General features: G+C 45.9%; 1 protein-coding gene across 4 annotated transcripts in view; it reads right to left on the bottom strand.

The window, feature by feature from the left end:
• WHRN (whirlin) overlaps positions 1 to 18,941 on the bottom strand; it is a 129,047-nt gene that overhangs the window by 64,459 nt on the left and 45,647 nt on the right. For 3 of the 4 annotated variants that reach the window (XM_029063939.2, XM_029063940.2, XM_029063941.2), the window contains exon 3: positions 8,403 to 8,528. The exons of the other annotated variant lie outside the window; for it this stretch is intronic. In XM_029063939.2, the coding sequence (XP_028919772.1) occupies positions 8,403 to 8,528 (126 nt within the window). The remainder of the gene's footprint in view (positions 1 to 8,402; positions 8,529 to 18,941) is intronic. 4 annotated transcript variants of the gene reach the window in all.

Raw genomic sequence — 18,941 nt, 5'->3', positions numbered from 1 at the left:
GGGAACTTCACTCCCCTTTCTAAAATGCCTCAGGATTTTTAATGACTAAGACAGCTTCACTAAGGCAATCTCTCTATAGCTCCTGCAAGCCCCTTCCACTGTGGGTGATTATTAGCATCCTAGAAGGGAAAGATGGAAATGAGCAATTAAGCTATTTGTTTCAAGCCCTGAGGACCAGTGCAGGATTGATCGGTTAGGATCTGGCAATACAGTCAGTACTTTCTTGCAAGACTAGCATGTATGTGTCATATTTATCTGTAGAAATAGGTACTTGATAATATAAATGGAAGGAAATCAAGGTTAACCTAGTGAGAATTGATAGCAGGAAGAAAAGAAAACACATTTTCTGCCTCCTTTGCACTTCCTTTTGGTTTGGGTTTCCCAGGAATCTAGGTTGCAGGACTGAGTTCTTGCGAGGATGGAGGACTGAACAAATATTGTAAGGCTTACGACAAAGTGCAGCTTTACTAATAATGACTGTGATGTTTGTTAAGCACTTACTGTGTGCCAGGCACTGTTCTAATTGCTGGGATGGACACAAGCAAATCAGGTTAGACACAGTCCCTGTCCCACATGGGGCTCAAGGCCTCAATCCCCATTTTACAGATGAGGTAACTGAGGCACAGAGAAGTGAAGTGACTTGTCCAAGATCACACAACAGACATGGGGCAGAGCTGGAATTAGAACACATGACCTTCTGACTCCCAGTCCTGTGCTCTTTTCACTACTTAATGCTGCTTCTCAATCGTGCTGCTTTAAATAATGTGGTATTCAGCAGGCTGGGAGACAACAGCATTAGGTTGACTAGGCTGGCAGGCAGTTTCTACGAGCGGGCTTGCTCTCCTGGAGCAGAGGCTTCAAGAAGATAAACAGACTAAAGAGACAGACAGAAGGCAGAGATAGGCACTGTCAGGGGCAGGAACTTCAGCGTGGCCATAGATGAATTTTAAGTGTGTAGATAGTTGGGTAGAATGCTCATCCCACAGCGGTCTTTGCCACCACAACACATGTCAGCAAAGGACACCACTAACAGGAGCATCAGCTTGTGTGTGCGTGCACAAGTGTGCACACACACACACACACACACACCCCACTGCATAATACACCTCTGTGAACTTGCTATATCCAGGAGGATTCAAAAGGACTTAGAGAAAGGGGTCAATGCACCAAAACTTTCTTTTCAGTGCTGCAGGTGACTGGGGATCTGGAGCCGAAAACAATAGGGTGGGCCAGGAATGAGAACAATAATAATCATTGTGGTATTTCTTAAGTGCTTTACTTAGTGCCAAGCACTGCTCTAAGCACTGGGAAAGGCACAGTTCAGTTAGATAGGACATAATCCCTATTCCACATCAGACTCACAGTCTAAATGGGAGGAGAACAGATATTTAATCCTCATTTTGCAGTTGCAGAAACAGGAATAGAAAAGTGAAGTGACTTGCCCAGGGTCATCTGGCAGGCAAGTGAAAAAGTCAGGATTAAAACTCAGGTCTCCTGACTCCCAATTCTGTGCTTTTACCACTGGGCCATGATGTTTCCCTTATGGAAGCTTGTCTCCCTTCTAAACTCAAGGACGTGTGTAGCTAGATCTGCCTGGACTCAAAAAGGAAACACTATTCTGAGGGAGAAAATTTGCCTGTAGAGAGAAATCTTGTAATCTAGGGAACTAACTGAGCAGGTGGCTGCTTTCCTGTGCTTCCGACTGAGCTGTTTTCAGAAGTGCTTGTCACTTCTGTAGCATATCAACAAATGGTTTGTTCACCATTAGGACTTCAGCAAACGTTAGACCTGTCTCCCACAGACCACCCATCTTCTGGTGCCTTTTTGTAGTTGAATAGGGAGGATTTCCTCTGCCTCGCCCCTCATCCTTCCTTCTTGACACCCTTTCAATTTATTGCCCTGAGGCACACATAAATCAAAAAAGCTAACATGAGCAAGGAGAGAGCACCTATATGAGAGTCCAGCATCTACTGCACACAAAAACAGTCCTTGGACAAACAGCTGAATCCTGGAAGCATTAAAAATCAATAAGCCTGGAGTTGGATGTCAGAATGAAATTGCTGCATCCACACTGACATGGAATATAGAGCCCCTCAATCCCTACTTGATGAAGGTGAGAGCCCTGTGGGACCAGACCATATATTTTAGAGCCGCGCCTCCATTACTGTCCTCTGGGTAAAGATAAAATGATAGGTGACAGGATAATGCCCGGTATTCTAAGACGTAATAGTAAAGAGGAGGTGGTGTTCTAGCTCTCTCAGCTTGTTGCCTGTTTTAGGGTAGTTCGATAGGCTGAAGCTGGAATGATCCCATCAGCGTGTTCAAAACCAGAACAGTTTGGTTGAACAGAGAAAGGAAGCAGTTTTCTCTGAAGTAGCTCCCAAGCTGGAAAGGGAGAAGGGTAACAGAAGGCTCTGGACTTGGAGTTTGGACTGGGAAATAAAACACGAAGCTGTGTTAGAGCCAGTGGCATTTCTCCTCCTGATTTTAACCATGCAGGCTCTGAGGTTTATGCAGTGAGCACAGACTGAAAGCCAGGAGGGAGGGACAGATCAAGTTCTTTCAAATTTCAGCCTCAGGAAAGACACTTGCAGTTTATTTGGAGGGAGCAATGCTGGCCTATCTAATTTAAAGGTTTCTTTTAGAATGAATATGAAACTCTTGTAGCTTACTTAAAGGGATTTAAATTACTTAGCTGACATACTATCAGTAGCAATAATATTTATTGACTGCCTACTGTGTACAGACCACTGAACTAGGTGTTCATTGGAGAAACGGTGTGGCTTAGTGGAAAGAGCATGGGCTTGGGAGTCAGAGGTCGTGGGTTCTAATCCCACCCCTGCCACCTGTCACTGTGTGACTTTGGGCAAGTCACTTAACTTCTCTGTGCCTCAGTTACTTCATCTGTAAAATGGGGATGAAGACTGTGAGTCCCACGTGGGACAACCTGATTACCCTGTATCCACCCCCGCACTTAGTGCTTGGCACATAGTAAGTGCTTATAAATACCAACATGATCATCATTATTATTATTGGGTGCCAGATGCCTTATGGAGGGTCTTCTATGTGCAAGGCACTGTACTGAGTGCCTATTGTGTGCGGAACACTGTACTGGGGGGCTAGTGTGTGCAGAGCACTGTACTGTATGCCTGTTGTGTGCTAGGTGCTTGTGAACATGTCAAGAAGTGAAAGTCATGTCTCTGGCTCTTAAGGACTTTACCATCTAATGTAAGCATAGACTGATGTACATATCCCAATTCAAAGGGAGAAAATAGGTATAAAAGTAGGCATATATGAATAAATGCAAGTAAATTCAAAACAAATAAAACAGCCAATAAATTCACGGCTTATAAGACAGCATGACTGGAAAAATGGGGAGATTAATCAGGGAATGGGGTGTGAAGGGGATGGTTTTTCATGAGAGCTCTTCAGGAGGCAAGGGGTTTGGGATGGTGAAGTTGAAAAAGAGGGTGCTCATTGTGGGTAGAGAACATGTCTACTAATTCTGTATTGTACTCTCCCAAGCACTTAGCACAGTATTTTGCATACAGTAAGTGCTCAATAAATACCAATGATCACATTGAAGATGGGAGAGTAGTGAACATGGAACAATAGGGCAGCTTGCTCGGGAGCGAAAAGGGCAACCTAGGGTGTAGTAAGAGCAGATAGGAAGACAAGAAAAAAGGAGCTGTCTCCTCAGAGCTTGGATTTCCTTCCAAGACCTCAAAGTAAATCTGCAGAGGTTCCAGTACAGTATTTCCTGAATTTATTTCTTGAATGAGATAAAATATGTAATCGCTTCAAAATCTAGAGCAAATTAAAGAAGAATAGCTTTAAATTCTCAGGCTCTGCATTGTCAGTCAATTGTATTTATTTAGTGCTTACTGTGTGCGGAGCACTGTACTAAGCACTTGGGAGAGTACAATATGACAATATAACAGACACATTCTCTGCCTACAGTGAGCTAGAAGGGGAGAAAGACATTAGTATAAATAAATAAATTGCAGATATCGACATAAGTGCTGCGGGACTGGGAGGGGGGATCAATAAAGGAGCAAGTCAGGGCAATGCAGAAGGGAGTTGAAGAAAAAGAAAAGAGGATTTAGTCAGGGAAGGCCTCTTGGAGATGTGCCTTCAATAAGGCTTGAAGGGGGGGAGAGTAATTGTCGGATATGACAAGGGAGGGCATGCCAGGCCACAGGCAGGACATGGGCAAGAGGTTGGGGGCAAGATAGACGAGATCGAAGTACAATTAGAAGATTAGCAATAGATGAGGTAAGTGTGCTGCCTGGGTTGGAGTAGGAGAATAGTGAGGTGAGGTAGGAGGAGGCAAGCTGATTGAGTGCTTTAAAACTAATGGAAAGGAGTTGGTAGACACATTACCTGCCCCTTCTGTGGACCATTCCCTCTTCCTGGAAATGCTATTTAGACCTGCGTTTCCACACAAAATTTCTCCCAGTTGGGATAAGGTTAATCCAGCGGCTAACATGGTTTCAGTCCAGAGGTCTTGGGTTTAGCCTTGGATAAACCCCCAAATTGAGCTCCCTATGGACCTTACCAGCATGGCCGCTGCTAGGAGCATTATGAAGATGACGCCCTAAATAGACCTTCCCCAAAAGACCACCATTCTGGAGTAACTTCATTTAAAATCCACCTTTTGTGAAAGGGAGAAAGCATTAATGGATTGGTGAGCAGGAGAGGAAAGGACAGACAAGAGAGGAAAAGGTAGATTTTTAAAAGATTCACTGTTGGAAGACATTGGGGTCTTTATGTGAGACATTTGGGTCTGAACAATAACCACTGCAAGAAAGAGGAATCCCAAGTGCCCAGTGTTTTCTTTTTATGGCTCCTGTCTAGTTGTCCATTCATTGTTTTTGTCAGCATTTGCTCTGCCTTGTCGAGAAAGTCTCTTTTCCCTTTTCTTTGGTTCAGACCTCTGCATACACTAGATAGTTCTAGTGTCAAAGTTGGTGGCTTTAGGTGGCTGTGGACCTGGCATGTGAAAATATCCCAAAGGTCAACAGATGGCCAAGAGTTTACTGAGTTTCAAATGGTGCCAAGAGAGGCCTGGGTGAGCCTTAGAAACAGGAAAATTTGACTAATGCCAATAGCTTGCTAGTGGTTGGGTTAAAGACTGGTGATTCAGCAGTCTTTTTCCCCAACTCAAACAATGACTTAGCAGAGCAGAGAGGACTCTATTTATTTCAGTGCCTATCTCCCCCCTCTAGACTGTAAGTAAGATCCTTGTAGACAGGGATCATGTCTACCAATCCTATTGTATGGAAATAATAATGATTATAATAACAACAATAATGATGCTGAAGACAATAATAATAATAATTGTGGCATTTCTTCAGTGCTTACTATGTGCCAGGTACTGTACTAAGTGCTGGGGTGGTTGCAAGCAAGTCAGGTTGGACACAGTTCCTGCCCTGCATTAAAAAAAAAAAAATAATAATAATAGTGTCTGTTAGGCACTTACTAAGTGACAAGCACTGTACTAAGTCCTGGGGGTAGATAAAAGATAATCAGTTACCACATGGGATTCAAAAGCTAAGAAGAAGGGAGGACAGGTACTGAAACCCCACTCTGTAGATGAGGGAACTCAGACACATAGAAGTTAACTGATTTGCCCAAGATCATGCAGCAGACATGTGGCAGAGACAGAATTATGACTCAGGTCTTCTGAATCCCAGGCCTGTGCTCTTTCCACTAGGCCACGCTGCTTCTTGGTACCCTCCCAAGCAGTTAGTATAGTGCTCTGCAAACAATAGTGCTCAATAAATAGCAATGATTGATTGAAACCAGGTGAGAGTTTGTATTTTAACCCAGGGGCATTCACCACACCTGACAAAAATGAAGCCATTAATATCAAAAAATGTGTTACTTTGCTTGGCCACTTACTTCATCAGTCTCCCTTATTTCTTTTAATTGTCCCTAACTCCACCAAACCTTCTCTGACAACAAAACACTATAGGCCAGCCATATTCAGATGAGGCAGGAGTGTGTGGACATGTAAGCTCATTGGAAGGGATAATCAATAGAAAATAATAACCAAGGCACTAAACGTATTAACCTTTTGGACTCAGGGCAGAGTGCTGAACAGGGAACATTTTATTTGCACCTATTGAACATTATTGCTTGGGGTGTGAACACAAATCCAAAGAGATTTCAGATCTACCATGCGCTTTCTGAATGGGCTAATTAAGGCCTCTCCATGGGATGGTAGCCTTGCCCAATGTTAAGGTCCCTGGCACACATATGGAATGTCCAGTTTGGGAATGATATTTCTGGGAATGACAGGCTGGTCACAGGAATTTTTGCTGGTTTGAGGTCCACGCCCCACCCATATCATGAAGTGGAAAATTCATGTGGAAATTCTGTGCAAGAATCATTTGCACATGAAAGATCCAGAGAAGTAAAGGGCAAAGTGGAGTTTGGGGCCTGAGATTTTTCAGGTAATTGCCTCAAATCTACTTCACATTGCCACAGTAGACCTGGCCAAAGTCGATCTGCCTGTAAGTCATATGAGCTCTTTTATCGGTGAGAGGGAGGAGTCGGAATGAGGAGCGGGGGACTTGGAAGGGGCCAAAATGGTACTTCTGAACATGCCTGGGGAAAACTTTTCAGGTTGAGAAAAGGATTACCCATCCCAAACCCTGGAGAGTTATGTCAGGATTTTCTCATTTTACAGAGGAGGAAAGAGGCCCAGACAGGTTCAATAACTTTCCTAAGACAAATGGCTGTCAGTATCAGACAGGCCAATTACAATTCTTAAGTGTTCTGGTCAGGCTGCTTCTTCATGCCTGTCAACCAGTGGCCCTTGAATCTTCCATTTCATAGTGTCCTGTTAAGGCAGCAGAGATGGCAGGCAGTTTTACTGCTCCCCTCTGACAATTTGGCTTAGTGGCAGTTAAGAACAGTTGTGTATCACCCAGCTAAGTGCTTCCTCTTTTCTTTGACTCCCTCTCCCTTCTATGTCACCCTTTTAGACACTTATTATTCAGCCATCCTCGGCCCCACAGCCCTTATGTATATATCTGTAATTTATTTAGATTAATGTCTGTTTCCCCATCTAGACTGTAAGATCCTTGTGGTCAGGGAATGTATCTACTAACTCTGTTGTATTGTTTTCTCCAAACCTGGGCCCCTCCTATCTCACCTTGCTCATCTCCTACAACCCAGGCTGCACACTTCACTCCTCTAATACTAACCTTCTCCCTGTACCTCAATCTCATATATCTCGCCACTGACCTCTCATCTGAAACCTGCCTCTGGCCTGGAATGCCTTCCCTCTTCATATCCAATAGACAATTATTCTCCCCCTCTTGAAAGCCTTATTGAAGGCACATTTCCAACAAGAGGCCTTACCTGACTAAGCCTTCCTTTCGTCTTCTCCCACTCACTTCTGTGTCACCCTGACTTGTTCCTTTTATTCATTCCCCTCCCAGCTTCACAGCATTTATGTAGATAATTGTAATTTATTTGTTTATATTTGTCTCCCCCTCTAGATTGTAAGCTCATTGTGGACAGGGAATATGTCTATTGTGTTATACTGTACTTTCCCAAGAGCTTAGTTCAATGCTCTGCACACAGTAAATGCTCAATATATATGACTAAATGAATAAAAATGCTGCATTCAGTGTTCTACACACAGTAGGCACTCAATAAACACCACTGATTGATTGATTCCCCATCAAGACCATGAGGTCTCAGCAACCAGGAGTGGTCACAGGAGCATGGTTTGCTGATGAGAGCAGATTCTAAATTCCCCTTCTGGAATGTGGCTGCCAACTCTGTTGTATTATACTTTTTCAAGTGCTTGGTACAGTGCTCTGCACATAAGTGCTCAAGAAATACCATGATGAAGATTCACCTCCTCCCTTAGCATGCTGCTTCCTTTTTTTATGGTATTTGTTAAGTGCTTACTATGTACCAGCACTTTTCTAAGTGCTGAGCTAGATACAAGATAATCAGGTTAGATACAGTCCCTGCCCCACAAGGGGCTCCCAGTCTTAATCCCCATTTTACATGTGAGTTAACTGAGGCCCAGAGAAGTGAAGTGACTTTCCCAAGGTGTCCCAGCAGACAGGTGGTGGAGCTGAGATTAGAACGCAGGTCCTTCTGACTCCCAGGTTCTTGTTCTATCCTCTAGGCCATGTTGCTTCTCCACAGAGATCAAAGAACCTTCTCTAAAGACCTTTATGGATCCAGAATGAAAATCCTACTGTAGCGACCTTAAAGCTCTCCTGAGAAAGACTGCCAAACATGAGGAGGATTTTGACAGCAGGACCATCACAGAGGCCTGGTTCCCTCGTTAATGAGGGGTGTGGGACTTGCCCGTCCAACAGACACTCCCCTCCCCCCACCAGGTTTTCTAGTGGCTTCACATCTTCTCTCACCTTCAAGCCTCCACTTTCTGCTTCAGAACCCTGGTCCACGCCGGTGATGTAAATCCCCAGTGCATATTCAGCTCCTCCTCTTATCATGAGACCTAGGGACCTTCCTTCGCTCAGTACCAGGTTCACCTGAAAAGAGTGAGAGTAGAACATGAAGGATAGGAAAAAGGGACCTACGTTTGAACTGAACCAAACTGATGGTCACTGAGATATCTTTTGCTGAGTCTCAGCTCTACCTAGGCATTTTGAAATTTGGGGAGAGAGAAAGGCAGTCATCAGTAACCAGAGAATTCCAGTATATGTGGTTGGGCTGACACCCAAGACAGTCCCCGCACAGAAAAGTGTGCATCTTTGGTGTTGGGGGAGGGAACACCAGAAGTTTTTAGAACAGATAGAAACTCACTCCTAAGGACCTGTTCCCTGAGGAAAAGTTAACCCAATTTAATACCAGGTATTTATCTGTGGTTTCAGCTGGAACACATTTAATCTCAAGGAAGGATTGGAAACAGAGAAGAGGGTAAGTGATTTGGGGACAAGCCTCAAGGCCATTTTTAAGTCAATGGGGGCTGACTCGCCTATACTAAAAAAAAACCCCTCCTCTGACCCCAAGGCTCCCTCCTACCATACTTCTCCAAACTCCCTGAGCAAGTTGTCTGCACCCACTGTCTTCACTTCTCCTCCTCCAATTCTCTCTTTGACCCCCTCCAATCTGGCTTCTACCCCCTTCGCTCCTCTGAAACCACCCTTTCAAAGGTTATCAATGATCTTCTTGTTGCCAAATCCAATGGCCTCTATTCCATCCTAATGCTCCTTGACATTTCAACTGCCTTGGACACTGAGGACCACCCCTTCTCCTAGAAACATCATCTAATCTTGGCTTCACCTTACACTGTCCTTTCCTGATTCTTCTACCTCTCTGGCCCCTCATTCTCAGTCTCTTTCCCAGACTCCTCCTCTGCCTCTCATCCTCTAACTCTGGGAGTCCCTCAAGGCTCAATTCTGGGTCCACTTCCATTCTTCATCTACACCCACTCCCTTAGAGAACATATTCACTCCCATGGCTTCAACTACTATCTCTAGGCAGATGATTAAATATGATTGAATGATTGATTGATCTTTGGGACACAATGCAGGAGAAAAGGTTCTCCAGGTAGGGATCTTGGGGCAGTGACATTCAACCACCCCTCTTGTATCTAATGATTAGACTCAATGAAGCAAGCTTGGCTACTCATAAAGCTTGTGATGGGAAATCCTGGGCCTCATACCTTCTCCAGAAATATAGAACACTGGCCTGGTAATTAGGGGACCTGGGTTCTAATCCTAGCTCAACCACTTGGTATGATGTGAGACCTCGAGCAAGTCACTTTACTTCTCTCTGCCTCACTTCCCTCATCTGCAAAATAGGGATTCAAAATCTGTTCTTTCTTCTACTTAGAGTCTGAGCCCCATGTGGGACCTGACAATCTTGTATCTACCCCAGCAGTTAAAACAGTGATGGCAGAAAGAACATGCTTAACAAATCCACATTTACTATTATTACCTCTCATTTTACAAGCCAGATTCTGGCAATGAATACCTTCCTGCCCACGATTAGAATGAGCTACCCATTTGTAGCTATGGTAGCATCAGGGTTTCATTAAAAAGGATGTTTGGGTTTGCTTGGGATTTTTTTAATGGTATTTTATTAAGTGTTTACTATTTGACAGGTGCTTCAGTAAGTTCAGGGATAGATACAAGATAATCAAATTGGACACAGTCCATGTTCCATATGGTGCTCACAGCTTTAATTCTCATTTTACAGATGAGGTAACTAAGGCACAGAAAAGTTAAGTGACTTGCCCAAAGTCACAAAGCAGACAAGTGGTGGAGGCAGGATTAGAACCCAAATCTTCTGACTCCCAGACCCATGTTATTTCCACTAGGCAATGCTGTTTCTGGGTAGATGGGGAAGATGCAGTTTAATGAATCATGAAGCTCAACTTCTGCTCTGCACCATGACCTCCTGGGATTCCAATATGTCAACAAGCAGGAGGAATAGTCAGCTTTCCAGCTGGGCCATCTCTAACATGATCATGCAAAGAAAGAAGGAATCTTGAATGGCTTAGTGGAAATGGCATGGGCCTGAGAGTCAGAAGGACCTGGGTTCTATTCCCAATTCTGCCACTTGTCTGTGTGACCTTGGTTACTTTATCTGTAAAATGTGGATTAAGCCTGTGACCCTCATGTGGGATATGGACTGTGTCCAACAACATTAGCTTATATATACCCCAACACTTAGTATAGTGCCTGACACATAGTAAGCACTTAACAAATACCACTGAAACAAAACAGAAAAAGAACCTTGTGGACAAACTAGGTAGGTCTTCCTGCCTGCAGCAGGCAACATAGTGGCTGTTTGTCTACAGTGGTTTCCATGAGACTTTTCTCCATTACCATAACCCAGATCAGGGATAATAGGACTGTACCAGTATCAGGTTGTACCAGGCTGTTACCAAGGTAAATTGCTATTATTGCTCCTTTGAAGGTTGCTGCTTTGCAATATTTCTCTTGTCTTTTCTTTAAAGTTCCATCTTTTCTTAATGATGCAAATGTTTAACCCTGCAACAGAAGGAGGAAGAGGGGGGAGACACGAGGAACAGAAGCAGGAGCAGGGAGAAAGGGAAGGGCCACCAAAAATGCTTGCAAGACCAAGAATGACTGCATGGCTTCAGGATGGAGAATGTTGATCCTCTGGGTAGAAGACTAAACATGATCACAGGGAAACCTAAATTGATTTAATCCTGTCAACATCAGTTTGTGACGGATCTTGAAGAAACACCTTAAGGCTCTATTAGACCGGGCCTAGAGTGGCCAATTTGAGGGAGGAAAGAAGGAGTGGAAATTTTTCAGCAAGACATCAATAAAACTTTTTCTATGAAGAAGACAGTGTTCTTGAAAATGTCTTTGTTATTCTTTTCTAATGTCTCTGCTCTCTCTAGACTATGAATCCCATATGGATCATGGACCATGTATTTCTTCTCACTGCCTAATACAGTGCTTTGTCCATTATATGTACCTAACAGAGGCTATTGTTATACATTATTCATGTGTTGTGGTGAATTGAACTGAGGAAGATACTCTAGCTTGGGTTGGAATTGAGCTGAGTACAGGGCAAGGAGGCTCTCATGGTTGCTACACCCGCTCCTTCTTTCATGTAAGCTTATTATAGGCAGGGAAGATGTCCTTTAATTCTGTTGTATTGTACTCTCCCAAGCACGTAGTAATAATAATTATTATTACTATGGTATTTATTAAATGCTTACAGTGTTCATTCATTTGTTCATTCAATAGTATTTATTGAGCGCTTACTATGTGCAGAGCACTATACTAAGCGCTTGGAATGTACAAATCGGTAACAGACAGAGACAGTCCCTGGCCTTTGACGGGTTTACAGTCTGCCAGACACAGTACTAAGTATAGAGGTCTGAATATAGTAAGTGCTAAAAAATTACCACTGAATCATAGGCGCGTGTGTGTGTGTGTGTGTGTGTGTGTGTGTGTGTGTGTTTACTTGATAGTATTTGGTAAATGCTTACTCTGTGCCAGGAACTGTACTAAATTCTAGGATAGATTCAAAATAATCAGGTTGGACAAAATCTATGACCCATTGTCTTAATCCCCATTTTACAGCTGAGATAATAATAATAATAATTATGGTTCTTGTTAAGCATTTACTATATGCCAGGCACTCTTCTAAGCGCTGGGGTAGATACAAGATAATTGGATTGGACACCGTCTCTGTCCCACTAAGGGCTCACAGTCTTAATTCCCATTTTACAGATGAGGGAACTGAGGCACAGAGAAGTGAAGTGATTTGCCTAAGGTCACACAGCAGACATGAGGCAGAGCAGGGATTAGAACCCATGTCCTTCTGACTTCCAGCCCCATGCTTTATCCACTAGGCCATGATAACTGAGGCAGAGAGAATGTAAGTAACTTGTCCAAGGTCCCAAAACAGACAAATGGCGGAGCCAGGATTACAACCCAGGTCCCAGGCCTGTGCTCTTTCCATTAGGCCACACTACTATTAATATTCAACTGAATGTCCCTTATATCTTTTACTGCCATATTTAGTCCTTCTAAGGCTAGGGACCATATCTAATTGAAGCAGCATAGCTCAGTGGAAAGAGCCCGGTCTTGGGAGTCAAAAGTCGTAGGTTCGAATCCTGGCTCTGCCATTTGGCAGCTATGTGACTGTGGGCAAGTCACTTCACTTCTCTGTGCCTCAGTTCCCTCATCTGTCAAATGGGGATGAAGACTGTCAGCCCCACGTGGGACAACGTGATTACCCTCTATCTCCCCCAGCACTTAGAACAGTGCTCTGCACATAGTAAGCGCTTAACAAATACCAGCGTTATTATTAATTCTCACCTGGGTACCTTTTCCCTGTGTTCAGAATGGTGCTTTGCACAGAATAGGAGCTCAATAAATACTATTACTACTACTGCCAGCATCAACCTGTCAACTCCCATTGTGAACCTGTGAAATTTTCTATACCTTATAGTACTTGAGCTAGTTTCTGATCATTTTTCATAATGACCCTGGTCACTTAGAAATGACATCATATCTGCCTAGGAGTTGATCACCCCTCCCTTAATAGCTTGGTTCCATCTGCCAACCAGATGAGAATCCTTTACATTCATCCATTAGAACTGGAGTAAAATACCAAATTACTCTGCCCTCTGAACCCACCCCTGTATGTCACTACTCACATTCCCTAAAGTGGATCCTGCCCTACTAATGATCCTTGGAGAAAGGAAGAAGAAAATAGAGTGCAATGAGTTCTCAAGGCTCAATTCAATGCGCTCAACTCACATTTCAATCAACTTGAAGCAAGATTTATTTCTCTGCTCTGCTCAGTAGGGACTCCTGGTAGTTAGAAATTCCATCACTGGCTAAAACCTTTCCATCTGTTTTCCCTGATGTTTCACTTTCTTTTACCTTGAGAAGATTCTAGGCAAATGTGAAATTTACACATCTACAGGCCCCATTTAATAGATAAGGATAAAGAGTTCTCTGGTTCTCTGTGTACATAAACCATTTTAAGTGGTATGGATGGCTATCCGCCTAACTCTTTATTTGTTAATTTAATTACTCTGGAATCTATGTTCTTTTGCTTTTACCTAGTTTATATTTGAAGTCATTTTTGTCAGTCCTTGATATTCTTTCTGCTTTTGTTTCTTTGGCTCAGGAAGGGAGGGAGAGAACAGATATTTAATCTCCATTATATTGATAAGGGAAATGGAGCACAGAGAAGTTAAGTGACTTGACCAAGGACACACAGCAGACAAGTGGTGGAGTCAGAATTAGAACCCAGGTTCTTGACTCCCAGGCCAGTGCTCTATTCAGTAGACCAACCTGCTTCTCTGATGTTCTCATAAAATACAGCAGCATTGTAGTCAATGGCACAGTAAATTGTACTTAAATAAGTAATGTGCCTGGAGACAAAAGGAACTGTAGTCTATTTTAGAAAAATATAGCAAAACCATAATTCAGTTTAGCTGTTTTGGTTGGAAAAGGTGGTAGTTCGGTAACTTCCCTACCGAGTTTTATAAATTTCACAAAATATGTGCTCAACAATTTTTCCATAGAGAATCAATTGATAAATCAGTTGTCTCTTTCCTTCTCTTCCCAGCCCTACCCATTTCTATCCTAATATACCTCTCTCCCCAAAGCCCTCTCCCTTCTCCTTTCCCCTTTTTCATATCCCATCTCCAGAGATGGATCAAGTGTATTTTAAGTGCTTGAGAATAATAATAATAGTAATTGTTTAGCACTTTCTATGTGTTAAATACTGTTCTAAGCACTGGACTAGCTTAGCAAGTTAATCAGGTTAGACTCAGTCTCCATCCCACATGAGGCGATAAGAATGAGCAATGAATCCATTTCCTTTGTGGAAAGTATTTTGAACTTTGCTCCAAATAATGATGTTTCAGATGTGGAGAAGGGAGACGGGGGATGGGGGAGCGCGGTTGAGGGGGAGCTGAAAGGTGGATCTGAACGTGCTGATGACTGGACAGGTGGGCTCCAACATTTGATAAGAGCGAGGAATGGCAACTCACTAGGTGACTTGAGTTAACTGTAAAATGCCTTCCAATCCTTCTGTTGTTGGGAACCTGCAGCCTCCTAAAAGAAAGATTGAATTCCATATGTGCCCTGTTCTTTCTCCGGAGACAAATAGTTTTAAACAGTGCACATCTGAGAAGAGTTTGTTCTCACCCACTAGTGGTGCGGGGGTAGGGAGCGCTGTTTTTTGGAGGAGTATGTGTGAGGCTGCTATGTGCCTGGCCCTGGTTTTGTGGATGAACTCAAACTGAGTGCAACTGAGGACTCAGCTGGACACAGGCTCTAGCACAGCCCCTGGTCAGGGAACATGTCTGTTTATTGTTGTACTGTACTCTCCCAAGCGCTTAGTATTCAATAGTATTTATTGAGCGCTTACTATGTGCAGAGCACTGTACTAAGCGCTTGGAATGAACAAGTCGGCAACAGATAGAGACAGTCCCTGCCGTTTGACGGGCTTACAGTCTAATCGGGGGAGACGGACAGACGAGAACAATGGCAATAAATAGAGTCAAGGGGAAGAACATCTCGTAAAAACAATGGCAACTAAATAGAATCAAGGCGATGTACATTTCATCAACAAAATAAATAGGGTAATGGAAATATATACAGTTGAGCGGACGAGTGCAGTGCTGAGGGGATGGGAAGGGAGAGGGGGAGGAGCAGAGGGAAAGGGGGAAAAGAGGGTTTAGCTGCGGAGAGGTGAAGGGGGGGTGGTAGAGGGAGTAGAGGGAGAAGAGGAGCTCAGTCTGGGAAGGGCTCTTGGAGGAGGTGAGTTTTAAGTAGGGTTTTGAAGAGGGGAAGAGAATCAGTTTGGAGGAGGTGAGGAGGGAGGGCGTTCCAGGACCGCGGGAGGACGTGGCCCAGGGGTTGACGGCGGGATAGGCAAGACCGAGGGACGGTGAGGAGGTGGGCGGCAGAGGAGCGGAGCATGCGGGGTGGGCGGTAGAAAGAGAGAAGGGAGCAGATGTAGGAAGGGGCAAGGTGATGTAGAGCCTTGAAGCCTAGAGTGAGGAGTTTTTGTTTGGAGCGGAGGTTGATAGGCAACCACTGGAGTTGTTTAAGAAGGGGAGTGACATGCCCAGATCGTTTCTGCAGGAAGATGAGCCGGGCCGCGGAGTGAAGAATAGACTGGAGCGGGGCGAGAGAGGAGGAAGGGAGGTCAGAGAGAAGGCTGACACAGTAGTCTAGCCGGGATATAACGAGAGCCCTTAGCAGTAAGGTAGCCGTTTGGGTGGAGAGGAAAGGGCGGATCTTGGCGATATTGTTAAGGTGAAACCTGCAGGTCTTGGTAACGCATAGGATGTGTGGGGTGAACGAGAGAGATGAGTCAAGGATGACACCGAGATTGTGGGCCTGAGAGACGGGAAGGATGGTCGTGCCATCCACGGTGATAGAGAAGTCTGGGAGAGGACTGGGTTTGGGAGGGAAGATGAGGAGCTCAGTCTTGCTCATGTTGAGTTTTAGGTGGCGGGCCGCCATCCAGGTGGAGACGTCTCAGAGGCAGGAGGAGATGCGAGCCTGAAGGGAGGGGGAGAGGACGGGGCGGAGATGTAGATCTGCGTGTCATCTGCGTAGAGATGGTAGTCAAAGCCGTGAGAGCGAATGAGTTCACCGAGGGAGTGAGTGTAAATGGAGAACAGAAGAGGGCCAAGAACTGACCCTTGAGGAACTCCAACAGTTAAAGGATGGGAGGGGGAGGAGGCGCCAGCGAAGGAGACTGAGAATGACCGGCCAGAGAGGTAAGAGGAGAACCAGGAGAGGACAGAGTCCGTGAAGCCAAGGTGAGATAAGGTATGGAGGAGGAGGGGATGGTCGACAGTGTCAAAGGCAGCAGAGAGGTCAAGGAGGATCAGAATGGAGTAGGAGCCATTGGATTTGGCAAGAAGGAGGTCATGGGTGACCTTAGAGAGAGCAGTCTCGGTAGAGTGGAGGGGACGGAAGCCAGATTGGAGGGGGTCTAGGAGAGAATGGGAGTTAAGGAATTCTAAGCATCGATTGTAGACAACTCGTTCTAGGATTTTGGAAAGGACGGGTAGTAGGGAGATCGGGCGATAACTGGAGGGGGAAGTGGGGTCAAGAGCGGGTTTTTTTAGGATGGGGGAGACGTGGGCATGTTTGAAGGCAGCAGGGAAGGAGCCATTGGAGATTGAGTGGTTAAAAATAGAAGTTAAGGAAGGGAGGAGGGCAGGGACGATGGTTTTAACAAGGTGAGAGGGAATGGGGTCCGAGGCGCAGGTGGAGGGGTTGGCACTTGCGAGGTGGGAGGAGATCTCCTCTGAGGATACTGCAGGGAAGGATGGGAAAGTAGGGGAGAGAGTTGGTGGGGGGGAGGGGAGAGGCGGAGGGGTGACTTTGGAGAGCTCAGACCTGATTGTGTTGATTTTCCTGAGGAAATAGGTGGCCAGATCATTGGGGGGGGAGAGATGGGGGAGGGGGAGGAAAAGGGGGCCTAAGGAGAGAGTTAAAGGTCCGGAACAATCGGCAGGGGTGACGGGCATGGGTGTCGATGAGGGAGGAGAAGAAGTTTTGCCTGGCGGAGGAGAGGGCAGAGTTAAGGCAGGAAAGGATAAATTTGAAGTGTGTGAGGTTGGCTTGGTGCTTGGACTTTCGCCAGCAGCGCTCAGCAGCTCGAGCATAGGAGCGTAGGAGGCAGACAGAGGAGGTGATCCAGGGCTGTGGGTTAGTGGAGCGAGAGCGGCGGAGGGAAAGGGGGGCGAGAGAGTCGAGATGAGTAGAGAGGGTGGAGTTGAGAGCGGAGACCTGATCGTCGAGAGTGGGAAGAGAGGACAGGGCGGCAAGGTGAGGAGAGATGCTATTGGAAAGACAGATGGGATCGAGAGAGCGGAGGTCTCTGTGGGGCAGTAGCGAAGATTTGCAGGGGGAGGGAGTGTGAGAGATGAGGCAGGTGAGAAGGTTATGGTCAGAGAGAGGGATTTCAGAGTCGGTGAGGGAGGAGATAGTGCAGCGGTAGGAGATGACGAGATCGAGGGTGTGACCGAGTCGGTGAGTGGGCGCGGTATGGTGGAGGAGGAGGTCGGCAGAGTCGAGGAGGGATAGCAGGCGGGCGGCAGAGGAGTCGTCGGGTACATCCATATGGATGTTGAAGTCTCCGAGGATCAGAGTGGGCAGAGAGAAGGAGAGAAGGAAGGTGAGAAAGGGGTCAAGGTGGTTGAAGAAGTCGGAGGTGGGACCGGGAGGGCGGTAGATGACAGCGACAAGTATCTGGAGGGGGTGGTAGAGGCGAATGATATGGGCTTCGAAGGAGGGGAAGGAGAGGGAGGGGGCAGGAGGGATAGTGCGGAAGCGGCAACGGGGTGAGAGGAGGAAGCCGACTCCTCCTCCCTTACTGGTGAGTCTGGGGGAGTGGGAGAAGGAGAGGCCTCCGCTGGAGAGAGCGGCGGCGGAGACCGTGTCTTCAGGAGAGAGCCACGTTTCCGAAAGGGCGAGGAGGAGGAGAGAGCGGGAGAGGAAAAGGTCATGGACGAAAGGTAGCTTACCTGTAATAGAGTGGGGGTTCCAGAGGCCACACTTGAAAGTAGCTGTGGGTGCGGGGGGGGGGGGGAGGGTGGGGGGAGGGGAGGGTTTGGATGGGAAGGAGGTGGCGGGGCCCTGGACGGGGAGAGGGGGATGAGGGGTAGCGGTGGAACAGGAGGACTGGGATGGGGCGTGGGTGGGGAAGAGAGAAGGGGGGAGGGGGGGAGGAGGGGGTTTGGTGGGGGTAAGAGTAGGGGGAGGGGGAAGAGGGATAGCGCTGGTAAAGTGGGGTTCTAGGGCGGGGGGGGGAGGAGACAGAGGAGAGAGCGGGAAAGAGCTGAGCGAGAGAGGGGAAGGGGAGGATAGGAAGGGGTGGTACAGTGCTCTGCACACAGTAAGCACTCAATAACAGCTCACCTCCTCCAAGAGGCCTTCCCAGACCGAGCCCTCCCTTTCCATCTGCCCCTCCTCCCCTCCCCATTTCCCCTCCTCCCACCCTCTGCTCTACTCCCTTCCCCTCCCCACAGCCCTTGTGTATATTTGTATATATTATTTATTACTCTATTTTATTAATGTGTATATATCTCTGATGCTATTTAATCTATTATGGTGGTATTGATACCTGACTACTTGTTTTGTTTTGTTGTCTCCCCCTTTTAGACTGTGAGCCCATTTTGGGGCAGGGACTGCCTCTATCTGTTGCCGAATTGTACATTCCAAGTGCTTAGTACAGTGCTCTGCACATAGTATGTGCTCAATAAATACGATTGATTGAATGAATGAATAAATAAATGCAATTGACTGATTGCTGCTGGCCCCCTGGGACTGCATTTAAGTCCTTCCCCAGGTCTGGCCATTTGTTTCCACATGGACACCAACACGAATGGCTCTTAGGAGGGAGAAATTGGGTGCTTGGGGGAAAAGGTCTAATCAGGCTCATCTTTCCTGGCTTGTGGTTTTGGA

This window comes from Ornithorhynchus anatinus, chromosome 4, assembly GCF_004115215.2.
Source record: "Ornithorhynchus anatinus isolate Pmale09 chromosome 4, mOrnAna1.pri.v4, whole genome shotgun sequence".
Classification (NCBI taxonomy): Eukaryota; Metazoa; Chordata; class Mammalia; order Monotremata; family Ornithorhynchidae; genus Ornithorhynchus; species Ornithorhynchus anatinus.
Note: the sequence above shows the minus strand (reverse complement) of the source record. Positions and strands in the feature narration are given on the sequence as shown.